This window comes from Lampetra fluviatilis, chromosome 19 (assembly GCF_964198595.1).
Source record: "Lampetra fluviatilis chromosome 19, kcLamFluv1.1, whole genome shotgun sequence".
In the NCBI taxonomy this organism is placed as follows: domain Eukaryota; kingdom Metazoa; phylum Chordata; class Hyperoartia; order Petromyzontiformes; family Petromyzontidae; genus Lampetra; species Lampetra fluviatilis.
Genome location: NC_136293.1, coordinates 8,338,597 through 8,365,804, shown reverse-complemented (window position 1 = coordinate 8,365,804; position 27,208 = coordinate 8,338,597). Strand labels below are relative to the sequence as shown.

The 27,208-nt window shown below is 49.5% G+C and overlaps 1 protein-coding gene across 1 annotated transcript; it reads left to right on the top strand.

Annotated features, from left to right (window-relative positions):
- The first annotated feature begins 2,446 nt into the window (after nt 1-2,446).
- Nucleotides 2,447-23,816, top strand: LOC144937487 (uncharacterized). The gene is made up of 11 exons (XM_078864733.1): nt 2,447-2,482; nt 3,970-4,044; nt 5,501-5,624; nt 10,183-10,260; nt 12,043-12,096; nt 12,651-12,737; nt 13,859-13,915; nt 18,313-18,384; nt 19,232-19,340; nt 20,441-20,555; nt 21,394-23,816. Exons 3-11 carry the CDS (start codon nt 5,548-5,550, stop codon nt 21,399-21,401), a joined length of 657 nt encoding a protein of 218 aa, XP_078720859.1. The 5' UTR covers nt 2,447-2,482; nt 3,970-4,044; nt 5,501-5,547; the 3' UTR covers nt 21,402-23,816.
- Nucleotides 23,817-27,208: the final 3,392 nt, after the last annotated feature.

Genomic DNA, 27,208 nt, shown 5'->3' with positions numbered 1-27,208 from the left:
CAATGCGAGGAGCGCCTTGGCGCAGCGGTTAGCGCGCTGCGTTACGAGTTCGATTCTCGCTCACGGCCAACACCGGTGACGATTATCTGAACAGATATTGGGCCTCCCCTAGGTCGACTCAGCCTCAAATGCGTACCTGGTGCGCCGCAAGGGAGACAAAGGCGGTCGGACGTGGTGCTGGCCACCCCCCCCCCCCTCGCGTGCCGTTCTTCATAGGTGCTCGCGAACAGCGCTTGTCCCAAAAGTCTGTTAAAGGCTACACGGGGGATCTTGGTGTGCCACCTATAGGGTGTTAAGTGTTCGATGTTAATACGTGGGTGTGGTTTTGGATTGTGCGTGTGTGTGACGTGGTGTGGTGTGTATTGTGGGGATGTAATTACGTGTCAACAGTATTGTGTTGTTGTCTGGGCGCGGTGTTGCGTATTGTTGCGTGCCCCTACAGTCTGTTAAGGCTATACGGGGGATCTTTGTCTTGTATTGTTGTGTGTGTGTGTGGGCATATTACTATACCACTCGGAATGCGCCAAATCTCACCCAGATCTTGTAAGCTCAGCAGGCGTTGAGCCTGGATGGTGCTTGGATGGGCGACCGCCGGTCCATGTCAGGTTGTCTTAGGCGGTTGCGGAGCGACGTGGCACGGGCAGTAGACGGCAGTGCAGCCAAATCCAGTGTTGGACTGGACTTCTATGCTCCCACGCCTACGCTCCTCACCTTCGTGGACAAATAATCGCCACGGAACCGCACGGTGTGGGGGGGGGGAGGCCTTCATCCAGCAGTGGATGGACCAAAGGGGCCGTACACGTCTATGCGATGTTGTGTGTTGTGTTCTGCGTGATGTTAGCCATGAGCCTGGCGATCAAACTCAGGTGGCAGGGCTTACAAGTTTGCTGAGCACTCCGTCGCCGCCCTCCCTCCCGCACCCTGCAGGTGCTCGCTAACACGTTGCAACGTCTCTGTGTTTGTCCAGATGGCTTTCAAAGGCTCAAGCTCAAAGCCCCGACCCCGGTCTGCGTACGGTGAAAATGGTGAGAATTTTGTTCACGAAAAAAATCTTCAAAAGCACGGGTGCGGAACTTATGGCCCCCGTGAGCAGTGTGCCATTTCCATAGCTGTCAACCCCTCATCAGTGCCCTACGTTATTACAGACCAACCCAGACATTATTGGTCACCCCGTGCCCTTATAAATCTCAACGTTCATCCTACAAAGTCCCATCACAAGGGTGAAACACAAACAAATAGACAAATACATAAAAATGTTTTTGCCTGTACTAAAACGGCTGTACGTCATATGGACCTGAAAACTCAATGTCCCTGTACAAGAATACGGGGTAACCCGTGTGGGTTGACAGCTGTGCATTTCCCGCGGCCTAAAGTTAGGGGGCTTCACTTCACACGGCCGCCAGTGAATTTTATTTCACACATCGCGAGAAATGAATTACCAACGACCCGACACTTCCACGGAAGCGACACCGAGACTTCACTTCACGCGACTTGCAGCGTCATTCCACGCGGCCTGCTGCTTGTGGTCTCGTGACCACGCGCAGCTCACAACTTAGAAGAGAGTCGACAAAACGATGCTTATCCATCAGCGAAAGCATCTCAGCCACCACCACCTTGGCCGCACTCATTGGGCGCTGGAGGGGATGACGTATCCGACATGGGCAATGCTGCGTTTCCCATCCTAGCGTTCGGTGAATTTCTCACTGCTAGGGACCCTTTCCAATGACAGTGGTGACTGATCTGTGCGGCGCGTGTCCACGTGTGGACGCCCACCACCAGCGCTCTCGGATCCCGCACCCTCGTGCTAGAAGGCAGATGAAGCCCGGTCCCTCCCCAGCCAGCGTCTGCTGTGGGGGCTACGTTTGACCATACTTCACCACGCCATACTTCACCGTTTCGCTGCACTGCGCTCTGGTGCCCACTTCTTAGCCCCCGCAACCTATGACCCCTACGGTGCATGGTGGTTGCGCATCCAAGCACGAATCCAGGGTCATCCTTGCTTAACTTTCTGAGATCTAACGAGGTCGGACGAGTTCAGGGTGGTTAGGTCGTAGATGTTTTGGCCTTGGGGTCATGCTATGGTCATCGTTTCAGGCTGCACAACAATTGGGGGGGGGGTTGGGGGTGGAGGCAGCTGTGTGGAATGTTGCATCACGGGACAATGAATGATGGCGATGGCTTGGGGAGGTCTTCATCCAGCAGTGGATTGTTCATGGCCAGCGATGATGACGATGATGATGATGATGATAGTGACATACATTATAAAGTGGATTGATCATGGCCAGTGACGATGACGATGATGATGATGATAGTGACATACATTATAAAGGGGGTTTATGTTTGTCCTCGTGTGTTCGTGAGCAGGGAGCCCACAGACGGAGAGGGAACGGTCCGACGCCATCCAGGGCACAAAGTTCCGCACCTCGGTGAAGGATGATACCAGCTGGATCAACCGTGCCGGTGGACTCAACGAGGACGAGGGGTAGGCTCCAATACAAAACAAAGACAAAGATCCCTGTATAGCCTTCAGCATGCTGTTGGGGCAAGTGCTATTCGTGAGGAGCACCTATGAAGCCCGGAGAGGCGCACGAGGGGGTGGGTGGCCAGCACCTCGCCCAGCCGCACCAGGTACTCATTTGAGGCCGAGTTGACCTAGGGGAGGCCCAGGACCGGTTCAGATAACCATCACTGGTGTTGGCCGTGAGCGGGTATGGAACTCGAGTTGCCGGGTTCGTAGCGCAGCGTAGTGCTAACCGTTGCACTACCGCTCCCCACTACATACACACACGCACACCTCCCGGCACAGTGCAAATACCATCTTCACACACAACAGCAACAACGACAACAGCTGACGGTGACATCACCACAGCGCTAGTGCCAAGAAAGATGCACTTTGAGGCCACAGAGACTCTCGAAGAGACCCGCTGAGTAACTGGAATGTGCTAGCAGTGGCTTCATCATCAGCCCTTTCTTCAGCTCCCACAGCTGCCATAGAGAATGGGTCTGGTGGAGGCCTGCACGAGTGCAGCAGCATTATTACCACCCCCTCTAGGCAGGATGCGTGCCCCGCTCCCTGTCGGGGTGTGTGCAGGTGGTGGTGTGATGTTAGTGGGGAGCGGTGGTGTAGCGGTTAGCACGCTGCGCTACAAATCTGGCGACCCGGGTTCGATTCCCGCTCACGGCCAACACCAGTGACGATTATCTGAACCGGTCCTGGGCCTCCCCTAGGTCGACTCAGTCTCAAATGAGTACCTGGTGCGATTGTGTAAACACGTCAGGAGCAGCAGAGTGGTGTGTCGCTGTGATGTCTCCTTCGTATTTGTGGAACGGGGCATTGCACTGCTGTATGTTGTTGTACGGTCTGTTCTGCACACTGGAGAGTTTTAGACCTTCCAGGTATCCGCATCTGCCATGGTTCGTGCAGTGGATGCGGTTTAAGGCGGGATATGAGCTAAACCGTCACAGCGAAACCTCTCCGATGCGTCGTTCGGCTCGTGCCCTGCGTTGTTCGGCACGACGTCCGGCACGACGTCCGACGTTTCGCTCCGCGTGCCCAGGAACTCCTTCACACAAAAAAAAACCCCAAGGGATCTGAAGAAGCTCAGAGCGCGCGGCACAAGCCCGAAAACACAGAAGAGAGCTCGACAGCACGAAACCGCCAATACCTGCCCAGTAGCATAACTAAAGCCGTGGTCACAGCCCCGGGTATGAACACTCTAAAACACTGCCACCGCCCTCACCTGCACGACAGGTGCTCCAGGGAGGCAGGCAGGGAGGGGAAGGAGAGGTACGCATGAAGGAATGTGGAATGCGTCGTTGGGCGATGACAAATAGAATGATTTCGTCTTTTTGTTTGTGCCTCCGTCTGTCTCCACACCCAAACCTACCCCCCCCCAAAAAAACTATTTCCCCCTCTCTCCCTCCTACCCCGCATTCGCCACCCCCCCCCCCCCCTCTCTCCACGACCAGCGACGAGCCGGGGCTGATAGACTTCGGCGACAAACATCCGACCTCGCCGCTCTCCCCGACGTACGCAGGCACCAGGTGAGCCGCTCCGCGGGCGTGTAGCGTGCAGGCGGTGCAACTGCGCCGGAGTGGGGGGGGGGGGGCCTTACGGCAAGAGTTCCTACCCTCCGAGTCGCAAACAAAAAAACGGGCACGCATCATGGGAAGAGGAATAAGAAGTTGGAGGAGGATATCTGACAATACGTGGAAAGCGGAGAACTCCATGCGAATGCATTGGATATTGAATGATTTGGGGATGGCTTACAGAAAATTCCCAGGATGGCTAACTCCTCAAGGAGAGCACAATCTTGGATCGATCAAGGGCGGGTGGCAATGCTAGCCCATGGGCTACAGAGGGTCCCATGTGCTAGGTTACAAAGAGTGGGGTGGGGGGGGTTAGCATATCATTCCTTATACGAGGATCCATGCCAACCGTGCCACACCAATGAATACGCTCTATTCAGCAGTCTTCACGCCTGGCAACCCTGTCAGTGTCGAGGAATTGTGAGCGAGCGCCTATTTAAGTCATTGCCGACATGGGTGTGCTGTGGTAGTTTTGGCCACGTGTGGGTTTTCTCCCGGCTCTCCGATTCCTCCCGCGCGGAGCCGAACGCTCGCTCGCGGAATTGGCCAAGCAGCCCAATGCAGGACCCTCCTGCAAAACGAGCCTTGAGACTGGGTGAGGCTTTCCTGGTGAAATAATTGCCATTATTACGATGATTGAACCGAGGTAGACTGTTGGGGCAAGCATTGTTACGGGCACACATGAGTAAGTTGAAGGTGTGGTCGCCACTCATTCACATAGAAACCCATAGATTTACACAGAGACCCATAGACTTGGCTAGGGTGAGTTACGATTAAACGGGGCTCTAAAGTGTAGCGAGTTGATGGTCTTCGCCTGGTCAACAATGACTCGCACACAGACCCGTAGACCTAAATGGAGCCCGGTCACCAATGGCTGCATGAACAACAACAAAGATGACATTTGGTGCCACGTCACCACGCGTACCTCGCTCTACCCCTGATCCCTCAAGCACCTCTGACCTTGCACCCTGAGCCTAACCCTGCCCCTGGCCCTCGCCCGTGCAGGTGAGCGCGAGCTGCTGGCTCGTTCACAGCCACGAGTTGTCTGTCTGTGCTCGATATTTGTTTACCGGCCGAGAGGGCAGTCAATTCCTCGCATTCCTGTCAAGGACGGGCGCGGCCCAATTCATCAATTCGAAGCCGCCCACACCCAGCTCGCTCCTGTGCCCTCGAGAGAGACGGCATGCGACGGAGCCTCCGTGACGTCGCTCGACATGAATCACGGACCAAGACAAAGATCTCCCCCTCCCTCCCTCCCCCGTGTAGCCTTGACAAGGTTGTTGTGGGCGAGTGCTGTTAGGGAACAGCCCCTATGAAGGCGAGAACGGAGGCGGCGGGGGGTCCCGTGGGGGGGGTCCCCCTTCTCTTACGCCGCCCGCCGTGACCCTCTCGTCTACCGCCCCCCCCCCAGCCGTTCGTCGAGCCAGCAGCAGCAGCAGCAGCAGAGAGTGGGATGATATGGATTCCCACGCCGCGCCAACGAAAGGAGCCAGGGACTCGTCCGGCGGCGGATTCCGGTCGTCGACGCAGAAGTGGTACGTGACCCCTGTCAGGGATTCGCTTCGCCGACGACGCTGTTGGGAGGGACAACCTGGAACTCAGATTTCTGCCTTAAATACATTCAGCTGGGGAATTTTTTTTTTCCTTCTTCAAGTTATGGGCCACGGCGTTTGATAAATTGTGCCCCGGTCATGTCACTACAATCTATTTTTTTATATTCCTATTATTACATTTGTTTATCCGGGAAAACCTCACTGAGTCTCAAGACTTTTTCAGGAGGGTCCTGCCAGGTTTTTTTTCTTTCAGTTGGTGGTGGGGGGGGGCATCGATTGCTTGCTGTATAATCCCAATTGAGTAATTTGTTGAGACGAGTGGTGCACAAGAGATTGATGGCTCCCACAACAGGGCTTCGGGACCTTGGGTTGTGCGGTGATTGCTGAACGATGATGGGACACAAAGTAGCCAACGGCTCCTTCCCCTTGTACCGGGGAAAGAGCAGCTTGCACCTGGTGCATTGATTGGTGCATTGATTGGTGCATTACTCTGTCGCATTGCTTGGTGCAATGCTTTGGCCACCAACCACCACCGCAGCCATAAGAGGTGGCATCAAAGGCATTGGCCATGGTGACACCTTCATCTTGCCGTCTGTAAACAAACATTAGCAAGCTACAGCGTGTGCACAATTCTTAGGCAGTGATGCTGAGCTTCAGTGGCTTCCGGTTGCTGAACGAATACATTATAAGGTGGCACTCATTAACAAAGTGCTTGCCGCAAATGAACCACAATACCTTGCTGATCTCGTCAAGGAGCATAAACCATCACACAAACTCTGGTCGTGCTCGCAGCGACGGCTTTTGACTGGCCATCGGACAAAGACGGTCACCGCAACGCGCACATTCAGATGAGCTGCGGCCGTCTGGAACGCTCTTCCTTCCGAGATTAGGAAGTCACTGGAGCTGTGCACTTTTAAATCGTCTAGATTGACAACTAATTTCTTTAGAATAGATTTTTATGCTTAGTTTGTTGCCCTTCCCCCGCAGCTACGATTAACATTGTTGGCTACGTACGGTGCGAAAGAAGTTCAACATACAGTACACACAAACTGACACCATCAGTGATGGCAGCTTGGGGGGTGGGGGGTGATGGGAGGGGGTTAGGGAGCTGTTGATCTTCCCCACCCCAGCCCTCGCCACTTTTTCGGAATGTCACCAAGCGACTAACTTTGCCTGGGGCCCTCGAGAACGTAACTCCAAGTTGGCCACCCGGCCCAGCCCTCCCTCCCTCCCAGCCCTCCCTCCCTCCCCTCCCTCCCTCCCTCCCTCCCCTCCCTCCCTCCCACGCTCTGGCCCTCCCCAGCCGCGCTCGCGGCGTACAAAAAAATCGCCACCGCCGCCGGGAGAGGTGGCCAATAGTAATGTGCTAAGCGTGTTGAACTTCTTTCGCGCCGTACGTAGCCAACCGCGCGAATCAAGAGGTGCCTGGGGGGGAATTGACAACAAACGAACACGCGAAAAAAGCAGCGCTAAAGGAATGAGTTTTCAATTCAGACCGCAAAAGGTGCGTAGCTCCAGTAGCTGGCTTCCTAATATCGCGGGGAAGAGCGTTCCAGACGGCCGCAGAAGCGCGTGTGAATGCGCGCGTTGCGGTGACCGCCGTCTTTGTGCGATGAGTGGCCAAAGGCAGGAGTTCGCACGGAGGTCTACGCTCCCTTGACGAGATCGGCGAGGTTACTGCGGTTCGTGTCTTCGCAAGCACTTTGTGTGTGTGTGATGAGTGCGAACCATTGGAACCACGGATGAACCACGGCCTCGCGCTTCACGCAAGCTGCCTCGCGTGGTTGGGGGGGGGGTGTTTTACGCATTCGCACGGAAATGAACTGAGCGCGATGTTTACATGACAGTGCCGCGCAGGCTTCTGCCACAGCGGATCGAGTTCGCACGAGGGTTTAAATGAAATGTGCGGTGGAACGAGCGTTCGCGTGATTCTCGGTGCTCGAACATGACTTTGATTCCCGTTTGATTCCCACGACGAAAATCGGTGGCGAGGGATATTTGAAACGGTCTTGGTACCCCCCCACCCCCAAACTGACTCCGACAACCGAGGCGATGTGGGGCAGGCCTTCATCCAGCAGTGGATTGACAAAGGAATGAGAGAATCACTATGATTAATTACCTGTACAGTGTAGTGAATGTATAATTGATGGTGACGGCTGTGTTACGTTGCTGCAGGTGTGACCGCTGCTGTCCGAAGCCGATCATTTATATTTCACGAGCTGACAAGAGATAGCTTGGAGAGAGATATACACACAGAAAATACACGGGAGATTGAGAGACGGATAAGAAAAAGACAAAGAGACAGAGCGGCACAGAGGGAAACACAAAGCGACGGGTTCGTAGCGGCGGCGTTGCCACGGCGCTTGTGCCAGGCTAGGTGCACCACAGATCCTTCAAAGAGAGACACACAGCGACAGAGAGACACCGAAGGCGGCACAGAGATGGACACAGAGAGCGTCCCGCATGTTCAAGGCAATTCAAACTTTATGTCAAACGCACGGCACAATGCACTGGACAATGTTAACAGGGACGGAGGGGGTAGTTTTTGCTCGGAACACGGGGAGTCAAATCCAGCTGGGAGCATGTACCCCGCGCTGCACGCTGCAAAGCAAGAACATGATAATTAGTTTTTGACCCTTTTATCTGGCAACAAAACTGACACCTTTTTTTACAAGGAGTCATGTTTGCATAGACCACAATACCTGCAGTCATATTGCATACAAAAAACACAACTCTGATAATGTATGCCCTGTCCTTGAAGTTGATTGGTCCACACCTGAGACAGCTTTCCTTAGAGCCTAATCTCACATGGTTTTCGACCAGATGACGCCAAAAGGCGCACAACTCAAAGACAATGCACCATCAGAGTATGAGAGCTCGGGTTAAGCATTTACACCATTGGAACCTCCTTTACCAGTGAAAAATATGATAATTGTTTTTTTTACCCTTTTATCTGGCAACAAAACTGACACCTTTTTTTTACAAGGAGTCATGTTTGCATAGACCACAATACCTGCAGTCATAATGCAAACAAAAAATATAACTCTGATAATGTATGCACTGTCATTGAAGTTGATTGGTCCACACCCAAATGCATACATTATCAGAGTTATGTTTTTTGTTTGCATTATGACTGCAGGTATTGTGGTCTATGCAAACATGACTCCTTGTAAAAAAAAGGTGTCAGTTTTGTTGCCAGATAAAAGGGTAAAACCCCAATTATCATATTTTTTGCTGGCAAAGGAGGTTCCAATGGTGTAAAAGCAACAACACTCAAGAACAGCCTGTGAAGCGGTGAGCTCATTGCTTGTACTCAGGGCCGGATTAAGGCACGTGGATTTAGTGGCTGCAGCCCAGGGGCCTCCGCCAGGTGGAGGGCCTTCAGAGATGAAGTGAAAAGTAATTTAATTTGTGAATGCTGAATTGTATTTGTAGTTAGCCTTGTAAAAATACATTTCATTTTTTTCTTGGTTCTTTCGGTAAAGTCACGTAGAAGGGAAATAATAAAATAACAAAAATAAAACATATATTTTTGTTATTATGTTTTATATTTTTATTATTGTATTATTTCCCTTCTACGTGACTTTACCGAAAGAACCAAGAAGATGAATCCCTGCAGTCACGAAAGCTTTAAATCGAAATTAAAAATTTTCTTTTACTTTGTTTTCCTTTTGAAAATATTACTGGAGGGGCCTCACAGTGCCTGTAGCCCAGGGGCCTATAACATCTTAATCCGGCCCTGCTCCTAATTACCGGGGTTTAACTTCAGGCGGATCTGTTGTGGTCAGCAACCCGGACATTATTGTCTCACCCAGCACGCAACACGCAGCATGTCCTCTCGCTATGGCTGTGGCGATTAGTTGCATGCCTACTCCAGTCTGCCAGCAATCCATAGAACATTCAGTGAGAAATTAACCCCTGCCTGGGACACAAAAATACAGGACACGAGTGGCGTTTTCAGTCATGTGACGAATCTGGTCCGAACAGCATATGAGCAGACAGTCAAAAGCCATTTGCTGTACACCAAATGAGGCCGACATTTCAAACCCATGATTTTATTTTGACTGTGTAGGCTATCACAATCGATTGATTGATCGTTGTCAACCGACTGCTGCATGAAGGCCTACCCTAAGCCATATCGGTCATGGGGGTTGTTTGACCATACTTCACCTTTCTTGTCACTGGTTTATATGTTGCTTCGTTGTGTAAGGCAATTCTAATGCGCATGGCTGCGCTGTTACCATATTGCGGGGGAGTGGGGGTGTTTGATGTATCCTACAAAAAACTTGATCATTCATCTGCACAGCGATTATACTTCGTTTTTCATACTTAAAAAAAATTCAAATATTGGTGCTGCTGTTGACATTGTCGTCGTTAATTTGCACAAGCTGAGAGACAGCGACACGGGAACAAATCATCTCACTGCCACGTGACCTCGTGCATGCCATGGATCATTAAAACTGACTTCACTTGAGAAGCTCGGTGCTACCTGGAGTCGCCTAATCGTTGACCGGGCCTTGCGGTGTTCCTCCCCCGGCAGGGACAGCGCGGGACCCGAGGGATCTTCGTCTTTCTCCCGCGTGGAGATCACCGAGACGGAGACGCGGCGAGGCGGCCGGTGATTTGCGCATTGCACCTCGCGCGCTCGGACTCTCGCTCGCTCGCTCGTTCCAGCAGTCGTTTGGAATGGGTGTAAAATGCTGCATGGACAGCCCCTTTGGAATGTTAGCTGTGTGTGTGTGTACAAGTACGTTTGTGATCGGATTACATGTTAATGTTGTGCTGAAAGGCACCTGTAATCTGATTACATGTTAATGGTGTGTAGAAATCCATTTGCAGTCAGATTACATGTTACTGTTGTGCTGAAATGCACATGTAATCTGATTACATGTTAATGGTGTGAAGAAATCCATTTGCAATCTGATTACATGTTAAGACCGTATAGATAGCCTTTTCTTAAATTTCTAACGTGGGAATAAATGTAGCTCCTTGTAAATGTGATCACAGGCATATGTGGTTAATTTATACACTATCATTGAAGGTCGATACAGATGGGCCTTTGCAGTATTTTAGTTGCGTAGTTTCCCCGCTTTCTGGGAAATACAGCGAGGGCTCAGAGAACGCAGGCACCGCTCACACGCGACCGACCGACAGACCCCGATTCATCACGGCACTTGGTGTGACTCGGACTATCGTTTACGCGCAACGGGGCCGCAAGCGAGGGAGTCAAATGAGCCCCCAGCCCGCCCGTTCCCCCGCCCGCACGCCCTCCCTGCCATCACGCGAACGATGGATTTGACGGCGTTGTAACTCTATCGCCCGTGCAAGGAACGAGTTAAAAAATAAACGATCGTGTTCTAATATAGTGTTAATAATAATAATGTAGTGGTCATAATATAGTTTGTTATAATATCGTGTTAATGTTATCGTGTTAATACTATAGTTTTAATAATATAGTGTTAATGATATAGTGTTAATACTATAGTTTTAATAATATAGTGTTAATGATATAGTGTTCTAATATCGTGTTAATAATATAGTGTCTATTTTTTACTGGCAAATGAGGTACCAATGGTGTAAATGCTTACCCGAGCTCTCATACTCTGATGGTGCATTGCCTTTGAGTTGTGCGCCTTTTGGCGTCATCTGGTCCAACACCATGTGAGACTAGGCTCTAAGGAAAGCTGTCTCGGGTGTGGACCAATCAACTTCAAGGACAGTGCACATACATTATCAGAGTTATGTTTTTTGTTTGCATTATGACTGCAGGTATTGTGGTCTATGCATACATGACTCCTTGTAAAAAAAAAGGTGTCAGTTTTGTTGCCAGATAAAAGGGTAAAAAAACAATTATCATATTTTTTACTGGCAAATAAGGTACCAATGGTGTAATTGGCGTTTTGTTCACGTGACAAATCCCTTTCTAATTGGCTGTGGTGGAGGGTTACGACACATTTAGACTTACGCGATCTAAGCCAAAAATCTTTATTACGAATAGTATAGAATGTTGTTGTTGGTTTGTGCTTGTGCACCACTACCAGAGCAGCAGCATCACCAAACAACGTGTTTACAAGATATGAAAAAAAATCGTGTCAAGGCTAACAATGTAACGGAATTACATTGTTAGAATCTAACTCTAAGTAATCTGATTACATGTACGGCCAGCCTAACCCTACGCGCGTGTGCTCTTTACCTGGTAAAATATTTTGGTGATTTGCTTACCTTTTCTATAATTTGCACTCCTATGTTGATTTTGTATGAATTGTTATGCTAACTTTATGACCCGCCCCTCCTGGACATGTGTGCAAAACAAAGAGCTTTACAGCTCATCGAATTCCACCTCCAATTTCTAGATTCTGATTCTAATGATTCTGTGTGTGTGTGTGTGTGTTACATTCAGCAGTGAGCCGTCTGGACCCCCGCCACCTGTCCCTCGCAGCCGCTACTCCGGCAGGTGTGAACCGGAGTTCCCAGGGGTCAGGGGTCAGCGGCGTAGCTATCCAGTGGCGCGGGCGGTGACACTGCAAACGGGGCCCGGGTTGCGAACAGAGCCATGGAAGAGCGACTCTGAGAGATTCAATACTGAGAGCTTTAGCTGGTTCCATTGCTTTCAGAGTCGCTGAATTGCAGATGGATATTTGAGGCAGTGCAAAGTGCGTCCGATTTACACCCGACGGATAGAGTCGACGTTGCATAGAGGGGAGAGGCTCATTCTTCGCTCCTTGCACCAGGAGCCACGTCACGCGGTTGGAGTGAGGGCTGGGAGTGGCTGGGTGGGTAATAACGCCGATCCACAGTTGTGTTCGGGTTGGGCCACGTGGTGGTAGTTTTACGTCAAATTGCTTGTCATTAACCCCACCGCAAGCCGACAAGATTGCCACGTTGACGGCAAATAAAGCTCCGCCCCAGTGGCTTAAGTGTTTTCAGAACTATTGCTGCTGCTGCTGCTGTTGCTGCCGATGATTCTAATGACTGATTGTTTTTGTCGTTGGGATGTTTGTCTTTTAGCGGAGGTCAGAGCGGAGGTCAGAGCGGAGGTCAGAGTGATGCCAGCAATTCAAAGGATACGTCTGTCACCCGCACTCGCTTCAGCAGGTACACACAACTCACGTGTGTGTATGCAGGCCACCAATGTGTATACATACAACTCCTCTTCATGTACACGCAACGCCTATACGTACACACAACCCACTTGTACACGGCTCACCTGTGTGTGTGTGTAAATGGGCCACCTGTATAATACACGTGACATACAACACTTGGGGAATGCTAAAACATAATCCATCAGACCTCTGTCTTTCCACGTTAAAAAAATATAGAGCCTCATCATATTCCGTACCAAAAATCATCCATTTGCTTTTTTTGTTTATGCAGCTGAACTCTGGACCAGCTTTGACACGTTTTAGTTCTCGTCAGCAGCGTAAGGCTTTGTGCAACACAAATACTGCTGCGTTATCAGACTCCATTGGCAATAGCACTCCCCGAAAGCTTGGAGGGTTTTTTTATTGTCGAACCCTCTTATCACTTTGCATTTTTTATATTTACCCCGGGCGTCGTGCACACGCACGCACACGCACGCACACACGCACGCACTCACACACACACGCACACACACGGACTTTGTGATTCACACACAGCTGGGTGCGGCGTTGCTGATGTGGCTGGCGCGCGTTCCGTGGTCGGGGCGAGTCTCTCCTATTTTCTTTCAAGTTTTCACGCGAGGAGACCGTCTTGTTCTCACGGTGACCTCCTCTTCCGTCCACTGCACCTCCGCGAACAAGAGCTTCATAGCTCATAGGATTCCTCCAGTATAAATACGTATTCTAGTTATGTTTTTGTGAGTCTCCAAGTATTCTCTATTCTTTTCTCTTTCACCTCATCCTCATCGCCATCCCCACTCTTATCATCTCTCTGTCCGCCTTTTTCTCACCATCTCATATTTCATCCCCTCTCTCATCCCCTGTGTACCATTGCCGTCCTCCCTCTCTCTTCATATCTCGCCTCTCTTTATCTCTCTGTCTTCCCTTTCTCCTCGATCTGTTCCCACTTCTCTCACTCAACCTCACTTTCATTGTGCAATAATCTCCTCTACTCCCCGCACATCCTTGTCCCAAATGCAGAGCACGGTTGGCTACGTACGGTGCGAAAGAAGCTCAACGTACAGAATGCACACAACGCCCGACTAAGTCTCTCTCTCCCCGTCTCTCTCCTCCCAGGCCCGTATCGTCGTCGTCGTCATCGTCGATGAATGAGCAGATCAACGTGACGGAGAGGTGAGAGACCTTTGCACGAGGTTGTGATGTGTGCATCCCCGGGGTACGAATCTCAGTTGAATACGCAGTCGGCTTTCACGACCAATATTACCCATCAGAGGTTTTTTTTTTAAATATATAAATGTGTCGTTAAATCCGCCACAACCTGACAGCCAATTAGTCAGGTTTGTCACAAACAACACGTGCCAATTAAATACCTGTCAACCCATACGGTTTACCTGTATTCTTGTACAGGGAAATTGAGTTTTCAGGTCCATACAGCGTACAGCCGGTTCAATACTGGCAAAATTATGTTTTGCCTATTTGTTTGTGTTTCTCCCTTGTGATGGGACTTTGTATGATGTACGTTGAGATTTGTAAGGGCACGGGGGTGACCAATAAGGTCGGAATTGGTCTTTAATAAGGTAGGGCACCGATAAGGTGTTGACAGGTATGCATTTCGTTACTAGTTCAGCCCACCGGCGGTGTGTTCGGAGAGTCCATTTGCTATAGGTAGGTGCAGAAGCCTCAATCAAAGTAAAGACAAAAACATCCATAGCCGACTGCAAACCCTCGCGTCTTGCTCCGGCCACCGCCCCCCCCCCCCATGCCGATGGCGAGAGAAAGCGCCGGTGACCTGGCTGGGGTTCGGCATCGGTTGCCTTCGGCTACGACGGCCAACATTTGGTCACCTCGAGGAGGTCACTCTGTGTTCAGTGAAACACGCCAGCCCCCTGCCCCTCGCCACCCGCACACAATTCCATCGCAATGAGCTCAACAGACGAAAGGCTTCGATCCTTCTCGTCCTGCCCTCTGCTACCGCCCTCGCAGTAGCAGTGACTCCTCTGTGCGCAGCAGTAGCAGTGACTCCTCTGTGAGCAGCAGCAGTAGCAGCAGCTGCCGGCACCGCGTTCGACTGGTTAGGCGAGTTCCATTTAAAACTCCTGTACCCTGAGGGTTGGGTGGATGTCAGGAGTGAGGGGAGGGGTATGGGGTGGGAGGGAGGTGTTGTGGGGGCGGGGGGGTGTAGGGGGAAGGGTGGTAGGGGGAGGGAGCGAGGGTGGGGGTGTGTGGAGAGGGAGGTGGAGGGTGTGGACTTGCTTTCCAACACACCGGTGTTGCTGTACTAGCAACGAATTGGTCACGTTCTGTTTACGTGACAACCCTTACTGATTGGCTCTGTCGGGTGGTGGCGAATTTAACGACACATTTGTATATTTTACGGGATATAACCCAACAAACCTGTATTATGGTCGAATTGTAAATGTTGTGGGATTTGCTTTCCAACACACCGACGTGCTGTCCTAGCAACGAATTGGCCACGTTCTGTTTACGTGACAACCCTTACTGATTGTCTCTGTCGGGTGGTGGCGGATTTAACGACACATTTGTATATTTACGCGATCTAACCCAAAACGCCTCTATTATGGACGGTCGCGCAAGCCTCCTACGCGTCAAACCGAGGTGCAGGGTGTGGGAGCCGGAGGTGCGGATCCCAGCCCAGATGAGCCACGGCTTCTGTGGCGCCGCAAAACGCCACGTGTCACTGCCCTCCGTCTCGAGTCTCTCGGCATTACGCGCCACCGCCTTTGCGATCTTCCCGACGTGGAACGGCATCGAAGCGCTCTTCTGTCGGCGGGGGGGGGGGGGTACGCGCCCTCTCCCTTTTCGTCACTTTTTGCGACGGCATTCGCCTTCTTTTAAAACAACGGTGCCAACGTTTCTCACATCACCGGCGCATCTGTCCAGCCCGGAGTGTGTGCGCGCACACTTGGGGACACCGTAGCGAGTCAACCGGCAGGTCGCGTAGGAACGGGGCAAAGCGTGGATGCTTCCCACCTCTTCCAAGAGTCGGCACAATTCTCAAGAGCCCCCATCTGGTGGAGTCTCCTTCCGCGGGCGGTGCCGTGAGCGAGACATTGCAGGGCACAGCGGACGCTGGAGTCGGTGACCAGCACCTGACCGCCTTTGCCTCCCGGGTGACGATGTTTTCACGCATCGCACGAGGTTACTCATTTGAGGCTAAGTCGACCGAGGGGGGGGATGGGGGGGCCCAGGACCTGTTCAGATAATCGTCGCTGGCGTTGGCCATGAACGGGAATCGTTGACATCTCCGATGAGCACGCTCGGCCACGTAGGGCGCGTGCAAGAAAGTTCAACATGCACACGAACTCGGTCCGCCACTGCGCCACCGCTCCCCGCGAATTCGCAGCGCGTTTGGGGACTGACCCGACGACGACTGTGCCCTCCACGGCGACACAGCGCGCACCACACCCAAACGGGCTGCCGATATCCGAGGCTCACGAACGCCTCGTCCGTCCAGTCAGACGAGTCGAGGCGCGACGCTTCGTGCGTGCGGTCCGTCCTCACGCCCAGGAAGGGGGTGGGGAGAGGGGGGAATTAATGCGTCAAAATAAGACGCCGGCCCTCGAAGGAGACAACGCGTAATGGTAATAATATCCGTGCCGCTGCTGTTTCGGGCTTAAGTGAGCCGGGGCTCAGTGGAACGAATATGCACATTGTGTGTCGTATAAATATGAACGCACGTGCGTGCGCGCGTGCATTGTGTTTTGGGACGGTGCTCACAATGTGTACTTGAGAACGGCAAAAAAATGTATCATCGTGGAAATTGCTCAGCCGCCGTGAATTGTTTACTTTGAAAACGAGTCTTCGAATTCACTGGGCCTCGAGACTCTGAAGCTAAAATATTCATTCTGTCAGTCCTAAGTGCTAACAGAGGTTCAAGACCAGTTGTCAGGATGGTTATGTTTGAGCAAATTCTGTTTTAAAGGGGTGTTTTAGTGTTAGGTGGACACTAAAGTACAGTACTTGTACTGCAATGTCATCTTCTAGATGTAGTCTGAGTAGGGTGACTTAAGTGGAATAACTAGAGTCTGATTGAGTGGGATTGCGACTCAAAATAAAGTTGGATTGAGACTCAGACTAGAGTGCAATTGACGCTAGAGTGGGCTTGAGATTCAGAATAGAGTGACATTTAGACGCGAGTGAGATTCGACTCAGATTCGGGGCTCATTTCCCAGCACTGTACAGCCCAGTGCCAGAGTTGGTCCACATTGTTCCAGACACAGACAAGCCCCCTCTCTCCTGGAGGGGGTGCGGTTAACGATTTAGGCATTTAGTTCTCAGAATCGTGACGGGTACACGTTTCGCAATGTTCCCATCTCACTTCACCGCGGCCGTTCACGGGGCGAAAGTCTGGCCCAGACTCGGTCACTTATCGCCCTCCTCTGGCTAAACCTCACAATCGCGCTCTCAACTGCAAGCCGTGCAAATCAATCCCGGGTCACTCCAACTCCAGTCCTTGGGGAACGAGCCACATGTCCGTTCGCCTTCCAACATTTACCAGTCTTCTCTGTTCAAATTTAAGTTGCGTGTGTGTGTGTTTTTTAAACGTCTTTCACCCTTAACTGGTATCTGTAATAACCAAGGACTCGCTTGGAAAGAGAGGTAATTTAGTCTCGGTGGGTGACTTCTGGTAATTTACAACGCTTTGACAGTCCACTGCTGGATGACGGTGACCCCATGTAGTGTCGGACCTGGGGGTCGTTTGACCACGAACCGTTCGACTGTGCTGATCGGTGTGGGTTCGGTGGCGGGGTGGAGGGCAGGTCAATTGTATAGGCCAAGGGGGTCTGTATTAAATCTATCATAGGTTCTCTGTATTGAACAGGTCAAGGAATCTGTATTGGATAGGTTAATGGTTCTCTATTGTACAGGTCAAGGGTTCCATCTTGGAAAGGCCAATGGTTTTTGTATTGGATAAATTCAGGGTTCTGTCCCGGATGGGCGAGGGGTTCTGTATTGGGCGGCTCAAGGCTCCTCTGACGAGTCGAAGATTCTTCGTCGTTTCCAGCAGAATCTCCGATGACGCATGCACCAAAAACTGCCTCCGACCAACACAAATGAAAGGCACCGGGCTCGAGTGTTTTTAAATCCTTTATATTAAGTTCGCTTGCTTGCTTAGGACCGTGCAAATCTTTCGGTCGTTTTTTAACCCACTTCCAAGTGATCCAATCGAGCTGACATTTTGCACACAGACTCGTTGTGCGTGACAATGCATTTTCGTGAGAAAAATTTTTTCCTAAATTTTACACTGTTTAGGGAATTTTTTTTAAATATTTAATTACCAATTGCTTAATGCTGCCAGACAATCATCTGACCCATAGGTGGCAGCCATCTCAAGCCAGAGGACGAGAGGACTCTAGCCGCCACGCATATAAAGGATTTATAGTGAAAAACTTAGTTTTTACGGGTTATACTTGTTATTTATTTATTCCAAACCGAGTCGCCGATGACGAACCGTCAAACCGTCCACGTCCCTCAGCCGGGCCACGCTGCCGTGGGACGTCGCTCGCTGACGACGCGCGTTTTTCTTCTTCTTCTCGCTCGCTCGCCAGGAAAGAGGTGTACGGCACCAAGTCTGAGCTGGAGGATACCGTGACCACCGACAGCAACAAGGAGAACCTCTGGTAGGGCCGTCCCTGATCATCACCGAACTGTTACCTTCCTCACCTGCTATGCAGGAGGTCGTGGGTTCTATCCCGACCCCGACGATGCCCGTCGTGTATTTGGAGTCCGTGTGATCTCTCTCGCTCTCCCCGTCGTGGTCGCATCGATCTTTCTCCTGTTCCTCCAGGTTTGCTCTCCACATTTAGAACCGTGCGTTTAGATTATTTGGATGTTGCTATAAATGCCTAGATGTGATGATTACATCAGCCACTTCAGTGACCTATCATGTGTGGCCAGGTCGCCTTTCAAAAAAGAGCTAATCGCTCAGTGGGCTTTACCTGGTTAAATAAAGTAGTTTTCGTTTTTTAAAATCATAATAATTAACCAGTACATTTGCTATTTGCGCCATTTCTCTTATCACAATGGCTTTCATGAAGGTGCTATGTTTCACACACAGGTATAGTCTACTAGTAGGGGCAATGTTTCTATATCGTCTTCACCCGATTAACTATATGAAAGTATTTTTTTTTATTTGGACTGTGACACCAGCACACATGCCCGACTCATTATCGAATAACGTCAGTGGATTTTTTATGTTCGCTGTGAGCCGCATGGCCCATACTATTTTTTGTTAATGCTTCAACAGTATTAACCTGGGCGGCTGCTGGGCTTGAACCAGTGAGTGAATGAATTAACCTGTGAATGAATTAGTTGATCAATACATTTGTGAAATGACGAATGATTGAGTGTGTGACTGAATTAATGAATGCGTGAATCAATAAAAGAGCGAATGAGTGAATCGATGAATGAGTGAATCGATGAATGAGTGGATCATTCACCGCTGTGCCCTGCATCTCGTCCTGGCAGGGAGAATGCGTGGCGCCGGTGCTCGCGATGCAACCACGCGCTGGGCAAGAGAGCCAACTCCTACATCCTGGACTACCTGGGCCTCTACTACCACGAGGCCTGCTTCAAGGTATCTCCACCTAGCCTGGCACGGCCACGCCAGACGGGCCAGGGGTGTCACGGCCTCCAGAGAATGCGCATCAACCCTTCGTCTCCCTCACCACCTCCTCACCAGGCCCTCGCCTGCACTGAGTTGGCCCCGATAGGGGCTCGCTAACAGCAATTGCCCCATCTCTCATTTAATGGCTACACGGGGGATCGTCGTCTGGCAGACTATACCCGTGTGTGAACGATAGCGCCCTCATGATAGCCATTGTGCTAAGAGAATCAGGCGAATGTCAAGTGTAGCGATTATTACGATGGTCACGGACGGACGGCACTACCGGAGGTTCTTGTTGCCGCCGGTCCACACGGTCTCCTCCAGCTCAGACTTGGTGCTGTAGACCTCTTTCCTGGTGAACGAGAGGGAACACACGTCGTCAGCTAACGGCGCTCCACAGCAGCGTGGCCCAGCTGAGGGACGGGGGAAATTAGACGGCTATGGGCGCCACAGTGGCGAGATGTTAACTACCTCGCCTGGTGTACAGGAGATCATAATTTCGATATCGACCCTGACGATGCCTGTATATTTGGAGCTTGCATGTTCTCCCCGTGGACATGTGGATTTTTCTCCAGGTCCTTCGGTTTTTCCCTCCACATTTAGAATCAACATGCGTTTGGAGTGTTTGGCTGCTATAAATTTCCACGTGATAAGAGACTTTGTTGAACTACCGTTTGTGGCCGGGTCGCTTCTGAAATAGAGCTATATATACTCTTAGGTTCTTTCGGTAAAGTCACGTAGGTAAAAATAAAATCTGATATTTTTATTTCTACCTACGTGACTTTACCGAAAGAACCTAAGAGTATGAATCCTTGCAGTCACGAAAGCTTCAAATCTAGAAATAGAGCTATATAGCTCAGTGGGCCTCACTTAGTAAAACAAAAAATAGTTTCGTTTTAGTTTGTTGTCCTTCCCCCGCATCTCCGATCAGCACGGCTGGCTACGTATGGTCTGAAAGAAGTTGAACATGCACACATACGAGTCATCCGGTGACTCAGCAGTTTATGGCGAACGCATCATCTCAATATCTGCTGGAAATGACGAAGGATACGCGGCGTGCGCGTGTGCAGTGTGACGGCTGTGACGCGGACCTGGGCCACATGGGCGGTGGGGGCACGCTGCACATCGTGGCCAAGCACGTCAACTGCGACGCCTGCTACCAGAAGAGCCTGCGCTCCGGCTCAGGTGCGGCAACACCACGGGAACTTGTGCTGCGCCGCCACCATCTGGATTTAGCCTATGAGTAGGGCGACACTTAAGTGTGGATTTAGACTCAATCTTAGAGTGGGATTGAGTGGGATTGAGACTCAGAGTAACGTTGGAACGAGACTCGGAATGGAGTGGAATGAGACTAGAGTGGGGTTTAGACTCAGGCGGGAGTGAAATGTAGACGAGAGTGGGACTGGGGGTGCCACGGTAGCAAGATGTTAACTACCTCGCCTGGTATGTAGAAGGTCGTGGGTTCGATCCCTATCCTGGCACCTGCTGTATATTTGGAGTTTGCATGTCTCTCTCCCCGTGATTGCGTGGATTTTTCTCCGGTTCCTCCAGTTTTATCCCTACATATTTAGACACAATATTAATTTAGAGTATTTGGCTGCTATAAATGTTCACATGATGATAAGCCACTTTGTTGAGCTATCATTTGTGGCCAGGTCGCTTTTTAAAACGAGTTCAAAGCTCAGTGCGCTTTACCTGGAAAAATAAAAAAACAGATTTTAGTTTGTTGGGAGTGTCAAGCCAGCACCGCCGAGATGCTGGGCTTGAAATATGGGTTTCATCCGCCCCGTGATTAAACCGGGTTCTCTCAGTAATATTGTAATCTGTGAATGGGATAAATATGATCTTCATATAATGGGGTTTTGTGAAGAAAGCGGTTGATACCGGTGCAACCCACCCCTGACTGAACCCGGTACTCCGAGGGCACACTTTAAACAGGCTAACGTTTAAGGCAATGAGCCTTTTTGAGAGAGGCGTGTGGAAATGGAGTAATGACCGCTGCGTGTCCTGTGTCTCCTTTCAGGGCGCTAGTGGTCTCAAGGGTGGTGGCGGCTGGGGTGTGGAAGTGTAGAACGAACGTGACTGGAAACACCCCTCCCCTCCCACCTACCCCACAAAAACAGAGATGAAGCAAACTTAAATCCCAAACCACAGCACACGCAGCTGCCCAGACAAGCTGCACACCAACACACCACACACACGGCAGCAGCAGCAGCAGCAAAGCAGAGCCTCACAACAACCGCTATAGCCACGTCCAGGCTTTAATATCTCACTCATTATTGTCCAGGTCGTCGATAGACCGGAGTGGGTGGTACGTGACTAGTAAGTAGCAAGTAATAATAATAATGAGCACGTATGGTACCTGTGCCATTCTCATAGCACAAGCCTATCTCGAAGGCGCTGTGCTTGACAGACGAATATGGTCTGTCGCTTGAAGGCAATATCGCCTTGTGGTTTTTACCCAATTTAGGTAGTTTGCGAATGCTTTTTCAAATTTGGCAAATTTGGGCACGCATGGCCTGCTCTTTTCGAATAACGCCACAGGTTTCATAAGGGCCCACTGTGAAACAGATGGCTCGTAGTTTTGGTTAATACGCTCGCAGTATTAACCAGGGCGGCTGGCAGGCTCTTTTATACTGGATGTGTTGCGCTGGATGCAAGCAATGTTCTCCTGGTCACCGACCCGGCCGCGACAATGAAGCCCTTGTCTACGTTACACAAGTCAACACAGGCCCGCAGCATGAAAAGTATTCACACCGCTCTGCATTATGGGAATAATATAATATGTTTTCCTTTTTATTTTTTGTAACAAACGAATTTATATCCCCATTAATGAGCTAAGTTTTAACGACTGGGGTTGTTTTTTGTGTCGGTATGGTTGTGGGTAACGACGGAATATTTGTTTTAATGCTTTTTAAGGATTGAACAGGTCTTGGTGTTGACATGGGACAAATGGCAGCACTTAATTGCATTCTTAATTACGTTAGTTAGCACATTGCCTCTTAAATAAAGACACTACCAGCCAGCTGTATGCTGCGTAGGTTTTCGCACCCGTGCCGTACGGCCCTCTGACGTGTTTTTTTCTGGGCTGTGCCACTCGGGCGTTCGGCACGACGATGTCCGACGTTTCCCTCCGGCTGCTGAGAGCTTTTTCCAGCACGTGGAGCAAAACGGCGGAGATCGAAGGAGCACGTCGGAGAGCCAGGTTTCTGTGAATGCTTCTTTCAAAGCCCAAACAACAAGGTCATTCTCTGGGCCTCATCGGCAGGATTCGGCCCGTTAAACAAACGCCTCTGGATCGCCTGCTGTTATAGACAATAGCACTCTACCAACACTGTGGGGCCGTTACGCACAGCCGGATGAGGGCCTCCCAACACCGGTTCTGCGGGGGTTTATTTGACCGTACTTCACCGCGCAGATTTGTTGCCCCACAACCTATAACAACCTATGAGATCTCTTTTACCAGTGGCAAAATATAGTAGTAGGTTTTTACCCTTTTAAACTGGTACAAAACTGACACCTTTTTGTACCAGTTTAAAAGGGTAAAAACCTACTACTATAACAATCTGTTGTGCGTCATGGGCACCCATCAAAGGTTGCGGGTAATTAAATAACGAATATACATGGGAATATCGGTTTCACAATAACCAAAACATTTACTTCGATAAGCGGAATCCAAAGCAGCACATGTTTAAAATAAATAAATATGACAGTGGGCAGTGAATTGCCTCCATGAAGGTGAACTGTCATTTGCAATACTACACTCTCACCCTAAGCAGGATTTGAACTTGTCACTTTAAAGTAAGGGGCCAGCTGCCTACCACAAAAGCCACATTATCCAATGCAATGCTCTTGTGAATAAATAAGTCAAATAGACGTTTTTACAAGCAGGGCTTTTGAAATGTGTGTATTAATGTCGGGAATATTTATCGTATTTGCACAGCATATTACACCGGGTTGTTTACGCGGTTTGTGAGAGTTGTCTTTCTTGCGTTGCGATCACACCTGACGAGTAAGCTGATGTCTTGCATACATTTTTTTTCAATCACCTGTCCTAAAAGATTCTGTGACGATAATATCTGAAGCACTCGCATTCCTAAACATTGGCCTCAACATTGCCGTCAACCATTGTTTATCCACTACTGGATGAAGACCTATCCACACTGTCGTCATCCGTCAAATCTTAAAACGCCACAATCCAAGTCACTCCTGCACGTGAGCTGATCTCATTGTTCCATCTGCGTGCTGGTCATCCTCTCGGGCACGTGATCCCGTTTTGTTTCTCTCTCTCTCAATCCATCAGCAGTTCCGTCGATTGACCGTCATCCATTCTGGCCACGATGTGTCCTGCCCAGAGCTATTTTGCTTTCCTTAAAAGTCAATGTCTCGAATGTTTGTTTTATGCTACATCTGTCCGTCTTTCTCAGTGTAGTTCAATTCATGCACTTTTTCATCCTTCTTTATGCACTTTTGAGGTTTTGTTCCATTTTATTTGTTCACGATTCCAATTCAGATATCATCGTGGGTAATTTGCACTGATTTGAGTCCATTCTTGTTCGGGTAAATTTGTACACTAATATTAATTATCAAGCTCGGCATTCCCAAATGACTCTCATGAACTCCAGAGACCCATCAAGGCTATCGCCCTGCGCCGCCCTGGCAGAGTGCGAGGTCACGCAAAAGTGAATGTATGGGACAGCGAAGGTGAATGCAGATGACGTTTGCTAGGAGTGATTGCTGCGTAAACCTATGGAAGGGAAATAGGTTGAACATGGGGGTTGGTTGGTCACGTTATACGTGGGATTAACAGATAATAGCTTTAACTAAACGGTTACGAAGCTACATAACTTTTGGTAATTAGTAATTGCACCGGCGTAGTATTGTTTGTTAGGATTTCAAGTCCTCTATTTGTACTGCAATTGCATGTTTTATGGTTTGAAAATAAACATTTAGCCACGGTTTGTGCGAGCTTGTGGCGCTGACTAATTGCAATCAGCAAAACACGTATGTTGAAGAAATAAGGAAACGCCTGTGGGTCGCTGATGTAATTATGAAAGGAAAATTGATCCAGTGGAAAGGGGGCTTCTGCATAGCCCATGGGTCTTCTTCATAGCCCATGCGACTTCTTCATAGCCCATGGGTCTTCTTCATAGCCCATGGACTTCTTCATAGCCCATGGGTCTTCTTCATAGCCCATGCGACTTCTTAATAGCCCATGGGACTTCTTCATAGCCCATGGAACTTCTTCATAACCCATGGGTCTTCTTCATAGCCCATGGCACTTCTTCATAGCCCATGGAACTTCTTCATAGCCCATGGCACTTCTTCATAGCCCATGGGTCTTCTTCATAGCCCATGCGACTTCTTCATAGCCCATGGGACTTCTTCATAATGCGTGCTTTAATGAAGGCCCATAGCAGTGCGATTGTCCCCATTTATCCCAAACTATGCACCGTATTGTAAACCAATACAGTCAACGCTCCTTCAACGGAGGAGGGAGGAATAACAAAACTACACGGACTCTCTCTTCAAGCCCTCTCGCCGTGGATGCAAGTACTCGACATTGGAATTTGCTGACATCGCGCGCATAGCAAATAGAAAGCATGCTGCTGTGGTGGGGGGGCGGGGGGGGCATGCAGATTCGCGGTCTCAAACAGTATCGATTTAAAACTTCAGAATATTGATTGGCGTGCTCAAGAGAGGACCCCGCACAGAGCCCGCTGCTTGACTCTGATCGCGATGCAATGCACTGGAAAAAAAAAATACTTTTCAAAGAAAACGGATATTATTGTCATCATCAGAGCGAGTTGTTTGCGTGTTCACCACAAGTACCGTGGGTGGTTCCTTGATTCCTTGAAAAAGGCTTCTATTTGGCGTTTAAACATCTTAACACACCTTCTTAGTTCTTTCGGTAAAGTCCTCAGGTGAGGACGGCTGCTTGTGTTGTGGCCGAAACGTCGTGAGAATTTTATTTTATTATGTTTTATGTTTATTTAATTATTTTATTGTATTATTTCGTTTCTACGTGACTTTACCGAAAGAACTAAGAAGATGAATCCCTGCAGTCACGAAAGCTTTAAATCGAAATCTTAACACACCTCCTGTTTCATGGCCAGAAAAGGGGTAAAAAAAAACGAATCATTTTTTTTCACAATTCAATCCACCGTGTTGATTATTTTCCATTTGGCATTTGCGCGGCGTTGTGGCTGCAGGGAACCGGGCGAAGAAGCGTTGATGTTGAACGTTTGTTGCATGCGCAGCGCCGTTGTCAATCAGCTGCTGGATTAATGAAGTCGTCCTTCTCACGCCCTGTCGGTTGCGAGAGCTGTTGAACCACGACCTTCAAGTGCGCTTCTCAGTGTTGGCTCGGTGAAGAAGCTGGGACAGGAAAGATTCCAGTTTTGGATCATCGCTGTGATGTTCTCGCATTGGCTGGCAATCGAATTCAGGCCGCAGTGTTCGTAATGCAGTGTGCTAAAACCACGGACCCCCCCACCTCCCACACAGTCAATCAATCAATACATCGTTGTTGTATGTGCTAATATCGCCATCAATGTATGTATGTCGAACTTATTTCGCACCGTGCGTAGCCAACCGTGCTCATCGAAGGTGCGGGGAAGGACAACAGACTGCACTCAAAAAGCAGTTAAACAAATTCTAGATTTGAAGTTTTCGTGACTGCAAGGATTCATACTCTGGTTTTTTCGGTAAAGTCACGTAGGTAAAAAAATAATAAAATAAAATAAATGAAAAAACAGCTAAATTAAATCACGACGTTTCGGGCGCAAACACAAGCGTTAAACAAAATCGGCATCGGTGCACATTACAACGGAGCTGGAACGGTACAGGGGCATACAGCCAACGTACATGAAAGTAAAAATAAGGAGTCTCCAATGCAGTAGATTATTAACAGCCTGGCTTTCCAATACAAACCAATGACGCGCATCATCTTCTGTCAGCAAGCCAGGCAGACAAGCCAGGCAGACAACTCCACTGTTACTCAACAGCTACAAATAGGTCACTATTTATATGCCAATTAGAACAGGAACAGTTCGTTAGGAAATATTTTCGAATATTGAATTCCCATCATGTAAATTGCGGTCTCCAACTCCTATCCACTATATCTCTCTTGCCTCTCTATTCGTGTGCTGTGAAGAAGGACCATTGCCCGAAACGTCGCCCGTCATATGCTTCGAAGGCCACGGTGTTACTAACGAATGTGTTGATTGTTTTTCTTTGTTATTTGTGCAATGGTGGCGAGCGTCACTCAAGTATGAATGACAGCTTTACTTTCCTATTCAAACCGGTGGTGGTGAGCGTGTCTAGGCTGTGATTGACAGGGGGTTTTATCCAATCAGAATAGGCGTCGTTACTCTTTAATTGATGAGACTTCCGCGATTCAATACGGATGGGCGTGCTCAGCACGGCGTCCTGAAACAGCCCAATGTGCCTATGCGTGGTCTATTATTCTCTCTCGACAAATGGCAGAAAATAAGTTATTTGTTTTCCATTTAAAGGCAGTGTTATTGAGGAATGTATTGAGTCTGCGTGCTTGTGAACCACTGCCAACACAGTAGCACCAAATAATTAGTTGAGTTTGGTCGTAGGTATGGTTAAATATTTTAATATCTCGCCTACTCTGTTGGGTCCATACAACCAGACAAAGGTGGGCGTGGTCACATATTTGATTGACACCCACCCTGCCCCATACAACCAAACAAAGGTGGCCATTTCAGACTGTCTCCTCGACAGACCTGTTCTCCACCTGAGGACGGCTACTTGCGTTGTGGCCGAAATGTCGTGAGAATTATTTTATTATGTTTTATTTTTATTATTTT